This window comes from Gobius niger (genome assembly GCF_951799975.1).
Source record: "Gobius niger genome assembly, chromosome: 18".
Classification (NCBI taxonomy): domain Eukaryota; kingdom Metazoa; phylum Chordata; class Actinopteri; order Gobiiformes; family Gobiidae; genus Gobius; species Gobius niger.
In genome coordinates, this window is record NC_136869.1 from 6,158,308 (window position 1) to 6,178,651 (window position 20,344).

The 20,344-nt window shown below is 40.2% G+C and overlaps 1 protein-coding gene across 1 annotated transcript in view; it reads left to right on the forward strand.

The window, feature by feature from the left end:
- The window catches only part of LOC306977686 (cadherin-12-like), a 318,442-nt gene that overhangs the window by 282,105 nt on the left and 15,993 nt on the right, over positions 1-20,344 (forward strand). Inside the window, exons 9-10 of the mRNA XM_079576100.1 lie at positions 3,591-3,727; positions 18,622-18,743. Coding sequence (XP_079432226.1) covers positions 3,591-3,727; positions 18,622-18,743 — 259 coding nt within the window. The remainder of the gene's footprint in view (positions 1-3,590; positions 3,728-18,621; positions 18,744-20,344) is intronic.

Sequence of the window (20,344 nt, forward strand, 5' to 3'; positions counted from 1 at the left end):
CCTCCTGACTTTAAACACGAGCTTCAGTAGCGGCTGGCTCCCGTTGCACAAAAAAGGCAGCATCACGCCCCGAGGAGAAATTGCGCGCCATTGATCTCTTGAACCGTTGATAGGACGCTGGCTGTAATATGTATCAAAGTAGGCTGACTATAACGTATTCTGACACCAGCCTGTTCAGTTCAAGGCTGTACAAAACACGGAGTCACACGGCGGACAAATCCAAGTGAAAAATATTGCAGATTTAAAGAGGTTTCCAGTCGAGTGGGTTTTTCTAATTAGCGTAAAAAGTCTGGAGGGTCTGAACATGTGAGGGCTCCTCCATCTAATGAACAGGTCGAGTCGAGTTAGGAGCAGCTCGCCGTAAAATAAAATGGAAAGAAAAAAACAAAACAAGCATTATCAATATTAATGAGCGCTCGCCTTTTAAGATCAAATAGCTCACAATGAGAGAAGTGTGGAGTGGATTTAACTCCAAAGGTCGATGCCCAGGGGAAATGAGGCCAGTGAAAAGTTTGCATTAGCCTAAAACGCTGACCCTGTTGTAGAAAGGCAAGACCCTAATTCTCCGCGGACACAATAAGAAATTATTATTGAGTGAGTGTCCTTCGTAGATCAAACGGCATGGCATGATGAATAGCGCTGTCCCTGCTCCGCCGCGCCGTTGTGATCTTTGGTGTTTTGTATTCAAGCTAACGGCTAACAGCATGTCTTACTGTGAGGACAGGCGACCCTCTGTTCTCAAGCTCACAACACAAAGTTTACAATGACGTGTTTTTTTCATATAGGTCAGTGTTTATTGTGCTATATGTGTGTATGAAAACACCTTGGCAGAACTGGACTTTTTAGAAAGAACAGTTAAAAGCTAACACCACGCGGTTTATTTCTGTTTACTTCGTGGCAATGTGGGTTTGTTGTAATGCGGATTGTTGGAGAAAGCAAAATCGCAGTCCCAATGAAAGCATCTACATAAAAATGATAAAATAAGACCACAGCGAAGTCAAAAAGGCGATGCTCTTGATTTACTGGCCAATCTTTCGTTTTCAAACACAAAGCTCTTTATCGCTGCCATCTGTGAGCGCTCTGAAAGGCCAAGGTACACTCTTGGTTTCATAATGAATAGTTCTCTCACCTTCACTCCCCATATTCAAAGTCAATAAGAAGTCTATATCCACACAATAACAAAACGCTAATCATTTCTTTGCCTGTGTGCAAATTGATCAAGACTGTGGATCAGGGGTGGGCAATTCATGTTCATAAGTGGCCACATGAGAATCCTGAATTGAGTCGGAGGGCCGCACCAACAATAACTCAAACTTATTCTGCTCTTTATCCTATAGTATATTACACTAAATTGTCTATTTTGAATATCTGATACCTACTGTTATTTAGTAGGACTATTTTTTTCTGTAAATATTTAGCCATGTCGAGCCAAGGACGTGCCTGTGTGTGCATCATTCTTTAGGTTATTCAATTTCTTATCCTTGTTAACTTCTACCATCGCACTGAAAGCACCTCTGCGCTGAGTTTGTGGGAAATGAAGCGCACTATAGCAGGAGCCAAATATATATGAGGAGTATATGTGTTAATTGGGAAAATACTATTGAGGAAACTTTTTTTCAATAAATGAATAATAATGAGCCTGACAGGACTGTAAGCCTCAAATAAATGGCCTACACTGTAGTCATTATTCATTCACTCCACACTTGGTGGTGGTAAACTACAATTGTAGCCACAGCCACCCAGGGGCAGACTGTCCATATCCCACGTGGCTACAATGTGTTGTTTATATCCTGATCTCTCATTATGTCAGTGCCCTCTGCTGGACACGTGTGGAATTCTTTCCTTTTATTTTTATTTTAGCTGCCCCCTAGAACTCCACACAGGAATGGGAATGAGACTTACTTTTCCTTTTTCACAGACTCTGGAATTTATGCTCTACAAGTCGTGGGCTGGATTGAATCGTCTCACGGGCCGGGGTTTGCCCAGGTCTGCTGTAGATAGTGTATGCGCTGTAGACTATGTGAATCATAAATGAATAATAATAAATATGAAGAACTTTGTGGAACTCAGATGCTCAAATAAAAAAACATAATAATAAATGTACGATCTACAGACGAGACAAGGAGGTGAATTTATTCTTCACAGTTCAAGGGACTAAAGCAGAAAAAGCATCAGTGACCAAAAACACAGACTGGATCGAGGTTAACTCTGCAGTGTCACCTGTGCCTAGAAAGTGTTTGTTTACCGACCCCCAAAACAGCAGTTTCATGTTATATTCAGGATGATACGTTGGATTGATAAAGCATTTTGGCATTTAGTCCTGAGCTTGACTTTGTGTGGACAGGGATGTAATTTTCTAGAATCAAGTCTTGTTAATCCTTCAAGTCCTAAAAACATCTTGTAGCTGCAACATTCCTCCTTCAGTCTTTGGCTCATCACGGAGCACTCAGGCTCATCTCTAATTTAAAATCACTGACTCACCATTGTCTTCTTTATTCCCGTGTGGGCTGGCCGTCCCTTACATCGTGTCCTCCGCTGGCACGGGTTTATTTACAAAGCATTACTTGGTATTCTTCCTTCTTATTTGCTGGCACTTGTCACACTCAAGCCTTCGTTCACGGGATCGTTTTCTCTTGTCAATTCTCAGAGTAAGAATTGAGATGGGGGAAAACAACCTTTCAGCTCTGTGCTTCTTTTGACTGGAAAGAGCTGCAAAATGGGCCGAGTAATAGTGAAGTGGTATCTCCAAACTCTTTTAAAATATGTTGTTTCAATGTGATGTATTTGGATGTTTCCTGTCGAAGAGGATGGATGGATAGTAAGCAGAATAGTTTGGGATGTACACTTACTACTGACTATCGCAAAAAATAAATTATATACTGTATCCAGCCAGAACATTCTGTGTGGCCTCCCTCTGAACTTTCCTAAAACTTTCACTTCTGTGGTTTAGGTGCAGATTAAATTGCAGCAGCGAGATTAAATGGACAGAAAACGCCAGAGGAGTCTCAGAGCTCCCAGCATTAGCCTTCAACACTTATATAATTATTACTAAATTATTCCCATTGCCATACACTTAAGAGATAACAATAAAATGAGCTTTCTGTTGGGTCTGCATGCGCCATTTCAGCAGTGGTTACATCTCTAAAACATAAAGGCCACCACTTCTTATCGCATTTCAATGACATCTGACCTTTTTGAAAATTGCCCTGTGAGAACAATACCTCACCGGTTCCTCTTGGACTTCAGCACTTGTGTCATTATACATCACGGGTCCTGACTTGGTGTTTAGCTTGGTTTAGCTTTGAGAGATTGATACGGCTCCCAAAATTCATTTACATCCCCAAGAAAAGCGTTTAGTCAGCACGGGCCCAAAGTCCACGTGCCCCATTTACGAGACTGGGATATATGTATATATGCGGCGCTCAGCAAATTCCCTGGAAATGACCATTCACAATGAGTAATGAAGCACTCGCCTGCGTTATATTAGGTCTAAATCATATACATGGGACCGGCGGGAGGGAAATTAGACAAGTCAATTCGTCTGGTTGATGTTCAAAATGGCCGACATTAAACAAACATTTTCCTCGCAGGTATTCGATCGACTGGAAGAGCGACTTGGACAGCTACTTCGACATCGATCCAGTGGAGGGAACCATTTCCACCAACGAACTCCTGGACAGAGAAAGCATCGCGCAGCACAACATCTCCGTAGTGGCGACCAAACTCAGTAAGTCTGCCTTTGGGTTGAGTTTTTTTCTTTTTTACTCCCTCTAGCATCCAATGCATGATAGTTGCCCATTGGAGATTTTATATATTGAGTATGTGGAGCAATCAGTGAACCGGACTCAGCATTTGTGGACTGTTTTGGGAAATGCTGTCAGAGCAATCACAGGTACACAAACTTTGCTTTCCCGGAATCTTTTCAAAGCGAGCTGACTGGGTCATATGGAGACTGCACTGCATTTGCTCCAGTTCTAAAAGCTTCTTGACCCGAGAGCTTACAGTTTATATTGACCAGGGTGAAACCTCATTTGGAAGCTAAGGGCTGCAAAACTGTTTCGGTCAGATTTTTTAAAGACAAATTGCAGCCAAAACGCTACAAAAAAGCAATGAGAACATAATGAAAATGTGATAGAAAAAAAGGGTCAAAATAGCGACAAAAATGAGACGACAAAGTGACAAAAACCCAACAAAAAAGCAACCAAACAATAACAGAAAAGTGACGAAAATGTGATGGAAAAAGTGACTAAAACGCCACAAAAGAGTAACAAAAAAGCAATGAAGAGAAATGTCATAAAAAGGTTTCAACAACGCAAGGCAAAAAGATGGGTTTAGATGAGTTTTGTAGGTTTTAGCTTTCAAATAATGCGTTACACTGGCCTATTGGCTGTACGCCCCAGTTGAGAAGCTTTTCGATTTGGGTAAAGCTGAACTGGAGAAAATGCACTTGGTTAGGGCGGGGCTTAAGAAGTTAAGTAACCGAGCTTAAGAACCACATTAATAGGCTAATATATTTGTTATATAATACATCAGTTTTCAGACCATCTGCTTAATGTCAGTGCCAACTATGAATTTTGTTGGCACACTATTAGCTTGAGCAAATCCATATTGCAAGCCATATTTGCAAGCAATTACTGTATATAGGAGCAATTATCGAATAGATATGCTAGCTCGACCCAGGTGTTAACGCCCAAACCCCCGCCCGTTGACAACGAATGCCAAAGATTGAAGACTCTTTTACTCAAGTCAATACTCAATCCCGTTTTGTGAGAAGGGTTTATAGTTGACGATAAAGCATGATGGCTCCCTGGAAGAGGACGTCTCTTCAGGACACTGTCTCCTATAGCGCCGCCGCCTCTGGCCCGTTTTCATTTTTAACGGCCGTTTTAACACGCGGGCCTCAGACTGCAGATCCTCCAGCAACAGGAAACTTTTACTCACAGCACAATAAAAGCTCCCGGACTTTTAACGACGGCAGATTGAGGAAAAGTTTCACATTTGGTATAGGTACGAGAAAGGTCCGTGTTAAGCGCCGAAAGCTGGTTATTTATTTTGAAAGCGCATATACGTTTTAAATTATTCATTCTAGGTTGCAAATAAATTATTTTGTGGTTTTGTTTTGTTTGACGGATATAGTGGAGTAAGCCAGTTTGCAGACCTCTGAGAAGGTGTTTAATTTGTCAATTTACATTTTAGGTCTTACTCACCCCATTACAATAACATATATATACATTTTAAAAAGCCACACGCTCTAGTATTTCTATTTGGTTGGACTGTCATTTGCTTCGATTACAGCACATTCGCTGTGACATTGTTTCAGGAAGCTTCTGCAATGTTGCATTCACTTTTCACCAGGATCTTGTATTGTTGATGGGAGAGTGTGACCACTTCGCAAAGCCTTCTCCAGCACATCCCATAGATTCTCAATGGGTGTAAGATCTGTTTCTGCGGCGGCCAATCCATGAACCACTCTTTCACAATGTGAGCCCCATGAATCCTGGCATTGTCATCTTGGAATATGTCCGTGTCAGTAGTTGGTGCAATAACCTGGTCATTCAGGATGTTCAGGTTATTCATCCTTGGGCACATAGTGTTGCTGAACCTAGATTGAGTGGCGACTCTTTTATTTGTATTTATTTTTTTGATCAGTCAGTGTATGATGTTTATAGCAGTAATAAGTAACTCCTGAAGCCATAAGCGGCACTGCAGGTGTCGTAGCATGTTGAGTTTTTTTACTCATTAATTGTCTGTGAGAGTAAACACTACGCTGACTGAAAAGAAAACGGGAGTGAGGGATATTGTACATCCAATTACACAATGGAGATCTTTTTTTTTTCACTCAAACTTGGCTGTAAATACAGTTTAAGCGGGGCTAGCCTGCTGTTAGCATTGCCCGTTAGCCTGGTAGCTTCTTCTTCGTGATGCCATTAGTGTAGTAACAAGTTACTTAGTACTTCTTTAAACTCGGCCCTGTTTGGTCTCAAGACACAAAACCCAATCTCTCTTTTTTTTATTCAAATAACTATGATGAGGTGATCCACACACAAACAGTATTTTGTGAAACTTTAAGAAAACCATTGGTGGAATTCCTTGGTGGAAAAACAGTTTTTTTTTTAGAGTAAAGCAGCCAAATGTGGGGCTTGTAACACAAAGTTAACAGGTTCTCGCCACATTTCCCCCCCTTATTTTAAAAGGCAGATTCATGAAAGTGTAAAACGGTAAAGGATCTCAACATAAATCACGCTTTCCCATCTACATTATAGGCACTGAAAGCGGTTTATAGCAAGGAACCACTCACCCATTCACACACCTCTGTCCTCAGACACTGGAGGCAACGAGAGTGTCACCTGCAGGAGGCGGGATTCGAGCCCCCGGGATCCCGGGCAGATGGTAGACCTGCTCTGAGCCTATAGATTGAGCAAGCAAGAGCATTGTGTGATTTAAAAGTTTCTATTTCTCTCACTTCATTTTAAAGCTAGAATATCTTCTCAACACTTGCAATGTTCCTGTAAAGCATAATTTTGCACTTGGTATAGTTAATTATCACCTTCCACATGGTCTGCTGACATGACACATACTTCTGCGTCACTTTAACGCATGGAACAAACGCAGCATGATGACAGAAGACGCGCCGTCCGTTGTTGCTTCGTATAGTTTAATGCAGAAAGTGATTTATTTTATCTCAAATCATCATTATCATTATGCATTAATTCATTCAGTTGATTTGAGTCCATATCGTGGATCCGTATCTTTAAGCGAGACGTGTCATCGGGCTAATTATGCTTCTATGAGGGGACGCGAAGAGAGAGCGTTTCCGGATAAGTAATCAAACGTCAACGGCTTTATCCCAGAGGCGGGCGGTGCTCAATCAAAATCAGCCCACTGTACACTGTATATTCATTAGAAAACACAGAGCGAGCGAGAACTTGAGTTACTGTCGCCTTGGAAACTGATATCACTCACTTCCCCTTCAAGGTCATGAGGCTGACACGGAAATTCAGGTCTCAATGCTTTTCAAATGTGCAAGGCTTTCTTTGTGCGGCAGTTCATGCAAAACTGGGGGAGAGCAAAATGAAGTCGGAAGAGGGAATTCATCACTGTCTAATGTGTTGAGGCTAGTTATTAGGTTAAAATGGAACATCATGGATAATAGAGCAGATGGTAACGTTACATCACTGGTGCAGAGAGCTCTCACATTCATAGTATATTGTATTCTGGATGAATGTTTCTTTAACCTTAACCTCTTGACCCCCCCCCCCCCCGCTGTAACCAAGTGCATTTTCTCCAGTTCAGCTTTACCCAAGTTGGAGAAAGTACCTATAGGCCAGAGTAACGCCTCACTTTTCTGTTGCTCTTTTTTGGCTTCATGAGACCAAAACTATGGCTAATGTTCAAATATTTTTTGTGGACTAAAATATGGCTGAATAAAATTTAAAAGAAGAGACTAAAATCAACAAAACTTCATGTAGCCTCATATCATTCAAATCCATGTCCATGGGCGAAGAAGCACGAAGCAGAGGACCTTGATTAAATAAGATTTTAATGCATATTTTAAATGCAAAGTTGACTAAATGAATCTTCAAAGTTGACAAAAATTGAAGACAATTAATATAATACTAAAATGTAATATGTTATATTTTATAATTTTATCCACCTGGAGCGACACAAACCGAAAAAACAAAAGCAGCAATCAGAAAGCTTTATCACCCCCACTTTAAAGCAGAACTAGGTAACACGTGCCCCTAGAGGCCATAAGCGCCACTGCAGGTGATGTAGCATATTTTGTTTTTTTACTCATTAAGTGGAGCTAGCCTGCAGTTAGCTTTGCCCGCTAGCCTGTTAGCTTCTTCCTCGTGATTCCATTAGTGTGTATTGGGAGATGAAAGATTACATCAACACTTGTATTTCCCCCAGAAGGACTACGGAAAGGATTTATGAAGGTAAACAAGTTACATAGTACTGCTTCAATTGAGCACATTTCTCCAGTTTCACTTGACCCAAATAGGAAAGCTTCTTGGAAAAACAAAAAAATAGCAACAAAATTTGGCATGAATGAGGATGAAAACGCAGTTAAACAGGCAACAAAAAAGTGGTGACAAAGCAACAAAAAAAGTGATGAAAAAGCAACAAAACAGACGAAAACAAAAGCATAAAAAATGAGACAGAAGTGAGGATGAAAACGCAACAAAAATGTGTCAAAGACGGACACAAATCCGCAACAAAAACTGATGAAAAAGCGACAAAAACTACGCCACAAATAATACGACAAAAAAGTGACAACGCAAGGAAATGTCTTAGATCAGCTTTGTAGGTCTTAGCTTTCAAATGAGCCGATTCTCTGGCCTATAGGCTGTAAAATCCAGTCGAGAAGCTTTTAGATTTGGGTAAAACTGAACTGGAGAAAATGCGCTCGGGTCAGATGGGAGTTAAGAGGTTAGCGTTAGGGATGGACACTGGCGGTGGAATGGGAGGTTGGAGAAGGATGAGTGACAGGAGAAGAGGTGCAGAGGAGGTAAATGGGGCGGAGGTGGGTTGCAGCACAGCCGGCAATAGAACGAGGCCGAGAAGAAGAAGGGGCTAAATGCGGAATCCTGGGTGATGATTGATTGCAGTGAAGGGCTGTGAGGAGGTGCAGCAGGCAATGAGGTTTTGATTGGATGAAGGCTGGTGACGCCGTAATGAGTCTGACTGTACAGGCTTCATTTGTGTGGCACTTTTCACAGAACTAGCTGCTAGTTCACAGTCACACCCTTTCATCTTGAACTGTCCTGTCTAATAAAGTCCGTGGGCTAAAAAATGAGAGGATGAGGACACTTATTTCCGCAATAAAACAACACCAGACCCAGATATTTTGAGCCGTATTCTTCATTCTTTGCCTGGAAAAGACTATCAGAGCTTGCACGGAGCGCCCACTTGTACAACAGCCTCCTCGAAGCGGAGTCCATCTCTGCGGCACATTCAGGACTGGAGTGTATTCTCCGCCCCGGGGCTGACCTCAAATCTAATCCGCGGGACCTCCCAGTTCACCGTTCAAATGACAGAAGCTGCTCCGGAGACACTTTTCCACACGAGAGGCAGAAGAAAAAAAAATAATAATAATACGAGCGATGAATCCTGCTGCAGCGCGGAGAGAGATAAACCGTGCGGCCTTCGGTTTCAGGCCCATCATAGAAGGTCGGCCGAGCCCGTGACCCCGCGGAGATTTGGGACAGTGCACTGGATTGGATCGCTGCTGTGGTGAGGCTTTGGTATTCTGTTTTCAGGACGGCAGGCGAATGAAGAGAAAATGGCACCAACAATACAAACAAAGACACTATTGGTATTGCAAAAGTGCCATTACAGTACTCAGAATACCGCACACTTTTCCACCACTTGAGTGTCCTTTTCTGTCATATATAGTTTGTGATTATCTCTGTTTTACTCTTCTTTTAATTGGATGTACAGCTGTCTTAATGAAACTGCAATTACTCCCTATAGAATATGTGCAGCTGTAAACAAGCCTTTCAGTCATGTCATTTTCTTTGATGTCGATGCCATTTTGAGGACACTTTTCTACTCAAGGAATAGAACATTTTGTTCTGAATTCTTAATTGTCTGTGGACACGGCCTTCATGCTGTATGACTGTGACGACTACGGAGCATCACTGAGTTAAGTGTTTTTAAATCACAGTGGAAAACACATTTGTTCAACACATAGACTCCACTGCTCAGCTGCTGTTTTCTATCACTTTGTTGTTGGGTTTTCATCATATTTTTTGCCACATTTTCATGGCTTTTTGTCTTTTTTTTGTGTGTGGCTTTTTTGTCTTTTGTTTTTTTCATCACATTCTTGCCACTTTTCTGTTGCTCTTTTGTGGTTCTTTTTGCTACACTTTCATCCTCATTTAGCCTTGTTTTTGGCACGATTTTGACACTTTTTTCAAGAAGCTTTTAGATTTGGGTAATGGCAAACTGGAGAAAATGTGCTCAGTTCAGGTGGGGGTTAAGAGGTTTATGTAGATTTGTGTTTTTTTATATTGATATTATTATTTTTTTATATTGATATTATTTTGAATACGGGATAGGTTAAGCTTTCTTGCCTAATTCTTTTCAGCATCCATACCTATACAAGGGGAATATGTTAAAAAGATAAATGTAAACTACTCAAATAAACAAAACAGTACTTTAATCTGTCATGTTTATCTACAAAATAATCCCGAGCATGTATAAGGATTGTTGCTTAATTGGCTTAATTGGATTTGAGGGCACAATGTTATAGGGGGTGAAGAACGAGGAGAGAATCAGCTGCATAACATAGTGTTAACTTCATTTTTGTTTGACTTTTAGGTTAATTGTTTTGTTTCCAGTGCATTTTATCCTCACTTCTATGGGCGAGACCCTCCCTCCATCGGGGGAGCATGAATTATGGAGTAAAGATGATTTGTACCGAGGGCCCATCCCCTTTGCCTAAGTTTACGATGTGGTGCGTAATTGTTTGTTCAGAGAAACCTTCGATGAGGATTGACAGCCACGTCTTTGTCACAGCCCAGCAGTATTTTCTTACCTCCTCTGAGCGCAGCATGTGAATGGACAGTACGTCGCAAAGTGATTTGGTTGCGTTCAGAAGTCAATTTATACATCGAAGCCATAGTAGTTCTTGATACACCTTCTTTGTGCTGGATCGTTTGAGTGATTTAGAGCAGTGGTTCTCCACTGGTTTGGCGTCTGGACCGAGCATTACCCTGGGGTGACCAGCCATGACCCAAACAGACATGTAAAATATGATGTAAAATACTTTATTTTCCTCACAAATTATTGATGAATATGCATTATATAAGCTAAAAAGAAACTGATACTATGATAAACACTAATTTTAACCTATTAAACTTGAACTGAGCACATTATATCCAGAACTTCTTGAAAAAGGGTCAAAATGGCAACAAAAACAAGACGTGAACAAGGATGATAAGACCACAAGAGTGACAAAAATGTGGCAAAAAAATTACAAAAATAAAGAGCAACAAAAAAACAATGGAAAAAAAAGTGCGAAGAAATTTGGATAAAGCTAAAATGGAGAAAATGCACTCGGTTAAGGCGGGGGTTATGAGGTTAAGACTCAGGTAATGATTCTATTCTCTTTCTGTACATCATTATTGAAAAACACTGAATCGTGAATCGTGAACCGTGCGCTTTTGGGTTTCCGACCCACCAGTTGAGAACCACTGATTTAGACACTATTGAATGAGTTGAGAGTAGCTTTTTCAGAATTTCTATGAGTGCTAGTAGATCACAAGCTTAACCTACCAGATCAGTATACATTCTGCTTCATAACTGCGTGGATAATTTGAATACTTTAATTTAGTTTCAGTGACCCATGTTGTTTGTGCAACTTTGTCAAACTACGACATATGGCGATGTTCTGGTATGTTTTAGCCTTGGGGGCGTCTTTTTTCTGAATCATAATAATAAAATTGGCAACAACTCTATCTAAAAGACCAACTGCTTCATATAAGTTTTATCGTTTTGAATAAACAGCAAATTATGAGTGGGCTCTCCATGTGACCTGCATCTGTTTGTCCTTGCTGCTGTAATGCTTTGAAACTCCTCTCCACCTACATCTCCCTCCCGCTCTCTTCAAGTGAATATCCAATGATAGTCAATGTCATTTTTTTTTTTCCACAGACAGCTGCACAAAAGGAAACCTTAGGCTGCGGCGGACTGTTGTCGTGTCCAAAATATAAACATCAAATTCTATAGAGGCAGAAACTTAAACAAATCATTTAAGGTAACGCCGGGTGAGAGCCAAACACCGCCGTCATGTCATGCAGCAAAAATGAATAAGCTCTCGAGAGACCGCACTGCACATGGCAGAAGGCGAGATAAATATGAGTTAGAATGAATACTCTTTTTTTTTTTCAGCCTTGCAGCAATTTGTAGAAGTCAAAGAGAGGGGAAGATCATTCCAACAGTAATAATAACCTTGGCAGTGGCGATATGCAAAGAGGAAGCACTATTTATCGCTAATAGATTGAGTTTCTATGAAATTTTTAACGGCGAAAAATCCTCTGATACTTTTTAATAGGTTTGTGCTTGATTGCGCGCAGAGATGCAAAGCTAGATGGTATTTTTTTATGAACAGCTGTAAAATTAAATGTCTCATATAGTAAAAAAAAAAAAAAAAGGGGGGGGCATTACGGGGCAAAGGAGCATTATGGTCGCATGGGTTTTGTAGATGGAGTCGATGAAATAAATAGAGCATGCCATAAAAGGGAGAAGCCGAGGTTTGAACATGAACGTGAGACCATTGCTCCATCTAGTGGCCAAGGTCGAACACTGCCTATAAAATGTCCATAACATGTGGAGTGAAGGTGAGCAAAGTGTATATAATGGGAGACACTGCAGGGAAATCTGATTTATTTCAATACATGAGATTTTTTCAAGTTTTGGGTTGATATTGGTCTCTAAACATATAAACTTCCACCAACAAAATCTTCATAATAACACGTTTAATTATTCAATGTCCCACCATAGATTTGTTTGGGAAATTGTAATTTCAAGGGCAATGCATTTTTCTCACATTTGTAAGACAATATTTCCATGTAAGTAGCTCCTACACACTTCAAATTTTCGAGCATTGGACTGAACAATATGTTTTTTTTTCAGAGGAATTTTATCTAATTCACTGCCTGATTTAGAAGAAGAAACACTTTTATTTATATGGCGCCTTTCACAGACATAGTCACAAAGCGCTTCACATGAGACAATTGTACATCCACTCCATACTCTGTGGTGTTCAGTTTTCCCCGGGGGAGACTGACAGAATGACTGCACACATCTGTGCCAACGGTCCCTCTGACCACCACCATGCATTCATGCACACACATCATTTATGCAGGCCTATTGTACATGTTTTTAGTGGTAGGGGAGATCGGAGTACCCAGAGGAAACCTACGCAGACGCAGGGAGAACATGCAAACTCCACACAGAAAGGCCCCGTCCAAGTGGGAATCGAACCTGGGACTTTCTAGCTGTGAAGCAAGAGTGCTGTATACATGTATACTCATTTTGAGCAACTGTATGTTACTTACCTAAAACCAAAGGAATACTTCACAGCACTCAATCATTACATTTTAGCTTCATGTGGAACAACATTAAGAAATAACTTTTAATGATGACCTGCTTTGCCTCTTAAAATTAAATGATTTAAAACTCCTTATGCCACAGTTCATGCAAACAATACGAATGTGAGTCATGTGATTTGCTGCTCCTGTGCATTTGAATTCCTGTTTAGTGGTAAATACGTTTAAAACAGGTGCTCCAACAAACATGTCCTACACATTTGCACATAAATATAATGCAAATCAACATGAAAGTATTTCTAAGTATTACGATTACAGTACTCTGATTGGACAAAGTAACGGAAAATATTACACAATACATTATAAGGCAAGTATTCAATATTTCAGGCTTTCTTTTTTTTTTACTTTTTTTTCTATAATAAACAGCTTGTTTTCAAACTAAACAAGAAATCCAAAATCCCCTCTGAAAAAGTCCTTGTAACTCATACGTCAACAAAATAAAACCACACCATTTAAACATGGCTCCATTATTTAGACTTTGTCACTGATGGTACACTTTGGGCATTTTTAGACATAAAAGGCCTGATTTTATATGAAAACAGGAAATTAAACTTTCAATTCATTTTTTTCTCATGTTTATGACAGTAGTAAACAGTATTCAAATTGATATCTCGAAATTTAAAATGTTTCCCTATTCACCAGTGTCTCGTCCCCTTAAACAACATACAGTATTTAAGATGAAGTTCCAAATTGTTGTACCTTTAGCTTTGAAGAAGTGACTGTAAAAGAGTAATGAGATTCTTTGCCAAATATTTAGCATAACTGACCATTATAGGAGGTTTTTTTTGCCACTTTTAGAGTTTCAACCACAGAAAGCAACATTTCCTCAGATTACGCCTGCTTTAAAGGCCTGAACTTCCCCGTGCTGTACAACGTAATTTAATATTTTTGCTGAGCGCCGCACTGTGTACTAAGCCAGAGCAAATCCCCACGAGCGCAGTGTCATCTCGTCCTCAGCTGGAGATGGCGCTCTCTCCCCCTCTCAAGGTCACAGACAGGTTATAGCTGATCCGGCTCTGCTCCCCGCGGGACCACGGCGAGATCCCCGGGACCGTCCACCTCCGCACAATCCTATAACGCACACAGCAGAAGACCCCGAACGCGCCGCAAAGCCCATTCTCACGGCAAATCCATAAACCTCAGCTGGGATCCGGCATCAGAACAACATCCCCCTGTGGTGGAATCCCTACAAAGATATGTTTTTGAAGAAGCGCGAGTGCACAGGAATGGACAAAATGACATCATGTTGCCTGAAAAATGTTAGTGAATGATCTAAAAGATAGCCTTTTACAGCAGTTTTGGCTGACTTTTTTTTTCTTTGCCTAAAACTTGCCTGTTGTAACATAATTTACATTTGAACATTGAAATGTCTCCTAATTTTTCTGTTTGATGGAATGTTTGCAAATGTTGGGTGCACTATGCAACTTTTTTAACTAAAAAAAATAGAAGATTATATTAGTGTGTAATTGAACTTGTAGTGACCCAGTGGCTGTATGAGTGGTCAGCATGGCACCTTTACTTTCCACAGTGGCCTCTACATTGCTCCAGGATCAATTGTTTTGCATGTTTTCCAGTGAGAGGGTCTCTTAGCAGTATATAAGTAAGTAAGTAAGTAAGTAAGTAATCTTTATTTATATAGCGCTTTTCAATGCAATTCATGCAATTTCTCCATCTGTGAATGCAATTTCTCCATCTGTGAGATCAATAAAGTATCATCTTATCTTATCTTATCTTCACAGACAGAGGTCACAAGTGCTTTACAGAATCAAGGGAACGCAAGGACAGAGGAAGTTAATTCCAGAGACGGGGTGTAACGGCTTTAAAGGACCCGTCTCCTCTGGTTTTGTAAAAGGTCAGAGGAACCATAAGCAGGTTTTGTGTAGGGCTGGATTAGGTCAGTGAGCCAGTGGAGAGACTTCAGAACAGGAGTAATATGGGCTCTCCTGTTGGAGCTGTCTGGAGCCTCGCTGCAGAGTTTTGAACATACTGTAGGCGGGTCAGCTCCTTCTTATTAAGGCAGGTGAACAGGCTGTTGCAATAGTCCAACCGCGACGACACAAAGGCATGAATAATAGTATAGCAGAAACTCTAAAACCAATTAATCCTGGAGCGTCATCGAGGCCACAGTGATCAAAATTAAAGGTGCAACGCTATCCACTGGGTCACTAAAAGGTCAAATACACACTAGTAATAAGGTGTTTTTTTTTTCAGATAAAAAGTTCCATAATGCACCTTTAAAACAAGTTACTGAAAGGTCAAAAAACAGACTTGAAATAGTTTTGCTTTCTTCATTCCTGCAAGTTTGAGTCATCTTATTTACGTTTTACTGTCCTTATGCACTTTCAAACACCTTAAACCACAACCGGTCAACTACATCAGTTAGAAATCCTCTTTTTGGCTGAGCTTTTCGACACGATACAGCGCTTACTCTTATCGTGCCTGATCTGTTCCAATTAGCTTTTGAACTCTGCTCTCCCTACATTTTCGTATCAGTCTTATTAGTCTTATCATCCAAATAATCTCATGCCCTTTCAAACAGAGTAACATGTTCAAAGAGTGTTTTCAGTGCAGGCAGAAACCACCCTCCCGCAGCCTCGGATTCATGTCAGTCCCTCTCAGGGGACCCTCATGTGATAATTACCATGGACTGCACATTCACAGCCAAAGCCCATGACACAGGGCGGGATGGCATGCTGTCAAAGCACCGCTCCCTCCATAGAGCTGTATTATAATGCGCCATAATGGTGTTGCCTTTGTTGAACGGTGGCACAAGCTTTCAGTGTGCAGTTTTATTGTAGTTTTCTTTGCTCAAAACATCAGCATCGAGCGTAGGGGACGATGTTATAATGGGTTATGGTAATAATCAGGAAATGTTTGTGAAAAATTAGGCGAGATACCTGTGTGATAAGGCCTGTCACGATAACCAATTTGAAGTTCGATGTATTAAGTCATGAATATATTGCGATAAACAATATTATTGAAGACCTTTTAATGCCATACAAACTAACGCTAAAGCTTAAAGATGACAGGGATGCTTTGTTTGGAAAGTACTTAATCTTTAAAGAAACGGGCCACCGTTTTGCCATACTGAGATATGTTCTTACCTGAGCTTAGACAAGTTGATGCGTACCTGTCTGGTCTTTGTGCGTGCACTATTTCTCACATGTACTAAGCTAAATGACCTTCTACTTTCAGCTTGAAGTGTGGTTTACTATCTATTAGTGTTTCTAATATTAAAAAGAAACGAGTTCCAGCCGTTTGTCCCTCTGTACAGAACTGTTCTTTTCATTGAGTTACTATTGGGTCTGGAAGCAACCACAGAATTTGTCATCACTTGTCATCTGGTCAGCTCCTCCTCTTCCTCCTTCCTCTTCCTCCTGCGCAGCTCCCTCCGCTCCTCTTCTGTGTTTTTCAGAAGAAGTAATTTGAGGTCTCAAATGTCTTTAGCTCATGAACTGTTTACTAAAAGCTGGGTCCTTCATGGCTAGTACGGACCACAATCCACTGTCAATGGTACGGACTCTGCAGTAAAAAATCCACTGAACCTCACAAATACACAGCTAAGATGTACAAAAGTATCCAATACAATGAAGTGGAACACAAATAAATATAAAATATATATATATAAATATATATATAAATATTGAGCCCCAAAATGTATTTTCTATCTGTCATTTATTGAACGCTAAGTTGATATAGTCATTGTCGTGATAGCCCTATGTGCGACTGAGTCTGTTCCTGTCCTGCCATGGAGAAGATATGAATTCACTTAAGTTCAAAAAAAACATTCTGATTTTGTAGAACGATCATGTAACCCTCTCATTGTCATTCAGCAGCATTATAAACGGTGTTCTTTATGCAGACACATGTGACAGACGAAGGGAAGGCTCTGGAGCATTTAAATGTGGGCTTTACGCCGGATGAGTGGCCGCGCTGTGGTGCTTAAGCTCAAGGACGAGACGGCGCCGGGGCACCTCTTTAAACACGCGCCGGAGATTTCAATATGTAACTCGTATAATCTGCCGTAAAGTTGGCAATTTGCGCATGAAATGGCTGATGTCAAGAGATAGCATGTTGTGCACATATCGTGGTGATGTAAAACAAAATGGGCCGGTGTCCTAGTGCTGTGACCGGGGAGACCAATGGGAGTCTTCAAAGATTCACATGGGATAAAAGAATTTGGTAATGTTTTATATTGTGCTCGTTAAGTATTAGTAAATATTTATAATAGGCCATAAACAATATGCTTGTAAAGATGCTAATCCTCACGATAACCCTAAACAGATTACTAATAATTAATACCTTGTTAATGAGCGTTTGGTTATGGTTTACATAAAGGAGTGCTCATTAAGTATTAGTAAATATTTATAATAGGCCATGAATAATATGCTTGTAAAGATGCTAATGCTAACCTTAACCCTAAACAGATTACTAATGCTTATTAATACCTTGTTAATACTTAATGAGCATTTGGTAATGTAGTATATAAAGTAGTGCTCAATAAGTATTAATAAGACTTCTAAAATAGGTTGATTAATATAAATGAGCTTTTTCATTATATTCATGTTGATTTCTGCTCCGTATTATACTTCTTAAATTGTTGTAATTCATGTAAATGGCTGTATTTTCTTCAGTAGAAGCAAGGCATATTTATTTATACCACACATTTTAAACACAAGGTAACTCAATGTGTCCGGGGTCAGTGGGGTCGCTAATGTTTCTACTAGGACAGTGGTTCTTTACAAAAGAAGAAACCACGGAACTGTTTTCAGTGGGTCACAAGCCTTTCCCTGAAAACATATATTTCAATATGTACTGTATGTACAGAAAAAGTATAGTATATCACTACTTGAGTCTGTTAAAAGGACTGTTATCGGGTTGTTTTTATCATGATTTCAATTGTTTGGCTTTTTGACATCATGTTTCTAATTCTAAGTCTAAGTCATATTTGGGTCCTGGCGCCATTTTATTCGTGTACATTTCTTTTAATGCCCGCACAAAAAAGGAGCTCCCAAGAGCATAATTACTTACACCACAAGTGACGTTTCAGGCATCAAGACTTGGCACCCGAAACCTCACTTCTGGAGGGAGTAATAAATACTCTTGGGAGCTTTTTTGTTGTTCTGACTGTCTTTTTAATCATCTTGTATCTTTTGTTGATGTTTGTTGATCCAGCACACTTTTGAGACACAAGGACATGCAGTCGACATGTTTCCATAAATCTCTACCGTTTTTAAGTAACACATGAACAGAATGTGTACATGTATATGCATACTATTCTATGTGCCTATTTTAAATCCTACAGAATTACTTACAGCGTAAAGTTTTGGGATTTGTTTATTTCACTGTTGTTGATACATTTGTTAAGTTCTTGTCTAAAAGGTTGATTAATTCCTCAGTGTCAAAACTTTCATCCATTCGTTGTCTGACTGTAAACCTGTGATACCCCTGTGTGTCCAGCAGATGTCAGTGCAGTAACCCTCGTCTCTCGTGTCTCCCTCAGACAGCCCAGTGCTGACCAGCCGAGTGGCCGTCACCGTCCACGTCCTGGACATAAACGAGTTCCCTCCGGAGCTGGCCAGTCCTTACGAGACCTTTGTGTGTGAGAACGCCAAACAGGGACAGGTACAGACACATTTCACTCAATTACTGAGCAGCACTGCCACCCTTTCCTGTGTCGCTGGAAATTGCTCTGTGAATGGACTTTGATTGATTTATGGATGGTGAACCGAAGACGATCTAAAATAAGATACACTTTGTTGTCCTTGTGGGCAAATCTGTCAGTTTCACGCTCCCGGGGGCAACCTGTCAGGAGCAGTGGGACCCATCGTCATTGAGATTTGATCAGGAGCACCATGATGTGTGATGTGTTTTAGGTTCATGAGGGAAATCAGAGCAGCTGGACTCCACACAGAAAAGTCCAAAATGGTGGTCAAGTCAGAATTAAACAAAACAAAAAAATGAATTTGATATATTGAGGCAAGAGAAGACATTGTCATAGATAATAGCCAAACTTAAAGGGACTATACGGAGTTTAAAAATGTTTAAATTAAATATTTTCCTGCTCCTACATGTTCTAATGTGTAGAATGAGCCCAGACCTAATCACTACAACTGCCTTTAAAATCCTGCACTGTCCCTCAAACAATTGTTTCTTCGGGTCCGAAGTGCCGTCATGCACGAGCTCAATATAGAACCTGCAGATACGCATAAGACCTGAGGTGGCAGTAGTGAGTATATATTGGGCAACTTGCATCTATCCCCTTTAACCTCTAAACCCCCACCTGAACCGACATTTTCTCCAGTTTGGCTTTACCCAAAATATAAATGCTTCTTGAAAAAAGTGTCAAAATAGCGACAAAAATTAGGGTAAAAACGTAACAAAAAAAAACACAAAAGAGCAACAAGACAAAAATGCAACAACAAAAAAGCGATCAAAGTGCAACCAAATAGTGACAAAAAAGCAACAAAAAAGTAAAAAAAAAAAATGCAAAAAATGTCAAAAACTGTGCAAAATGTGCCGAAAACGCAGTAAAAAAGCCACAAAAAAGATGAAAAAGAACGTCAAACAAGACCAGTTTTGTCTTTTGTCTTAGCTTTCAAATGAAACATCACACTGGACTATAGGCTGTAAACTCCAGTCGAGAAGCTTTTAGATTTTGGTAAAACTGAAGAAAATGCAGTCGGTGGGTGGAAAGAGGTTAAGCACTAAAGGATCAAAATGCTGGATAAAGATTAAAAGAAAAAAAAACAAGAAAAAATCAATTTATTTCAATGAAACAAGTCCAAATAAATGTAGCAATATTGAGCCCAAAAGATATATCTGTCATTTAATGAACATTGAGTAGATTCAGTAATAATTCGATGAAACTTTCCAGCAATAGAACCCAGGACCTATAGGCAGGCTGCTCTCCACTAACCTTAAAGGGATTTATCTAAGATCTTTGAGTGTAAACATGTGATTGTAACCTTGTTTTGATGTATAAATTAGGTTGATGAGTCAAGTTGACATAATATAAATGATACGGTACTATATTGATTTCAAACTTTATCATAATTGCCAGAGTATTTGACCGAGCTGTTGAGGTTTATATATCATTATCCGGGAGCGCTTTTGGGAGCAATACATTTGAGCTGCCCCGTAAAGCACCTGTGCCTCTGAATTAGCCCATTAGCCGACGTCTCTATGCAGTTGGCGTTCGCACAGAGCACTTTCTCTGGCAGTCG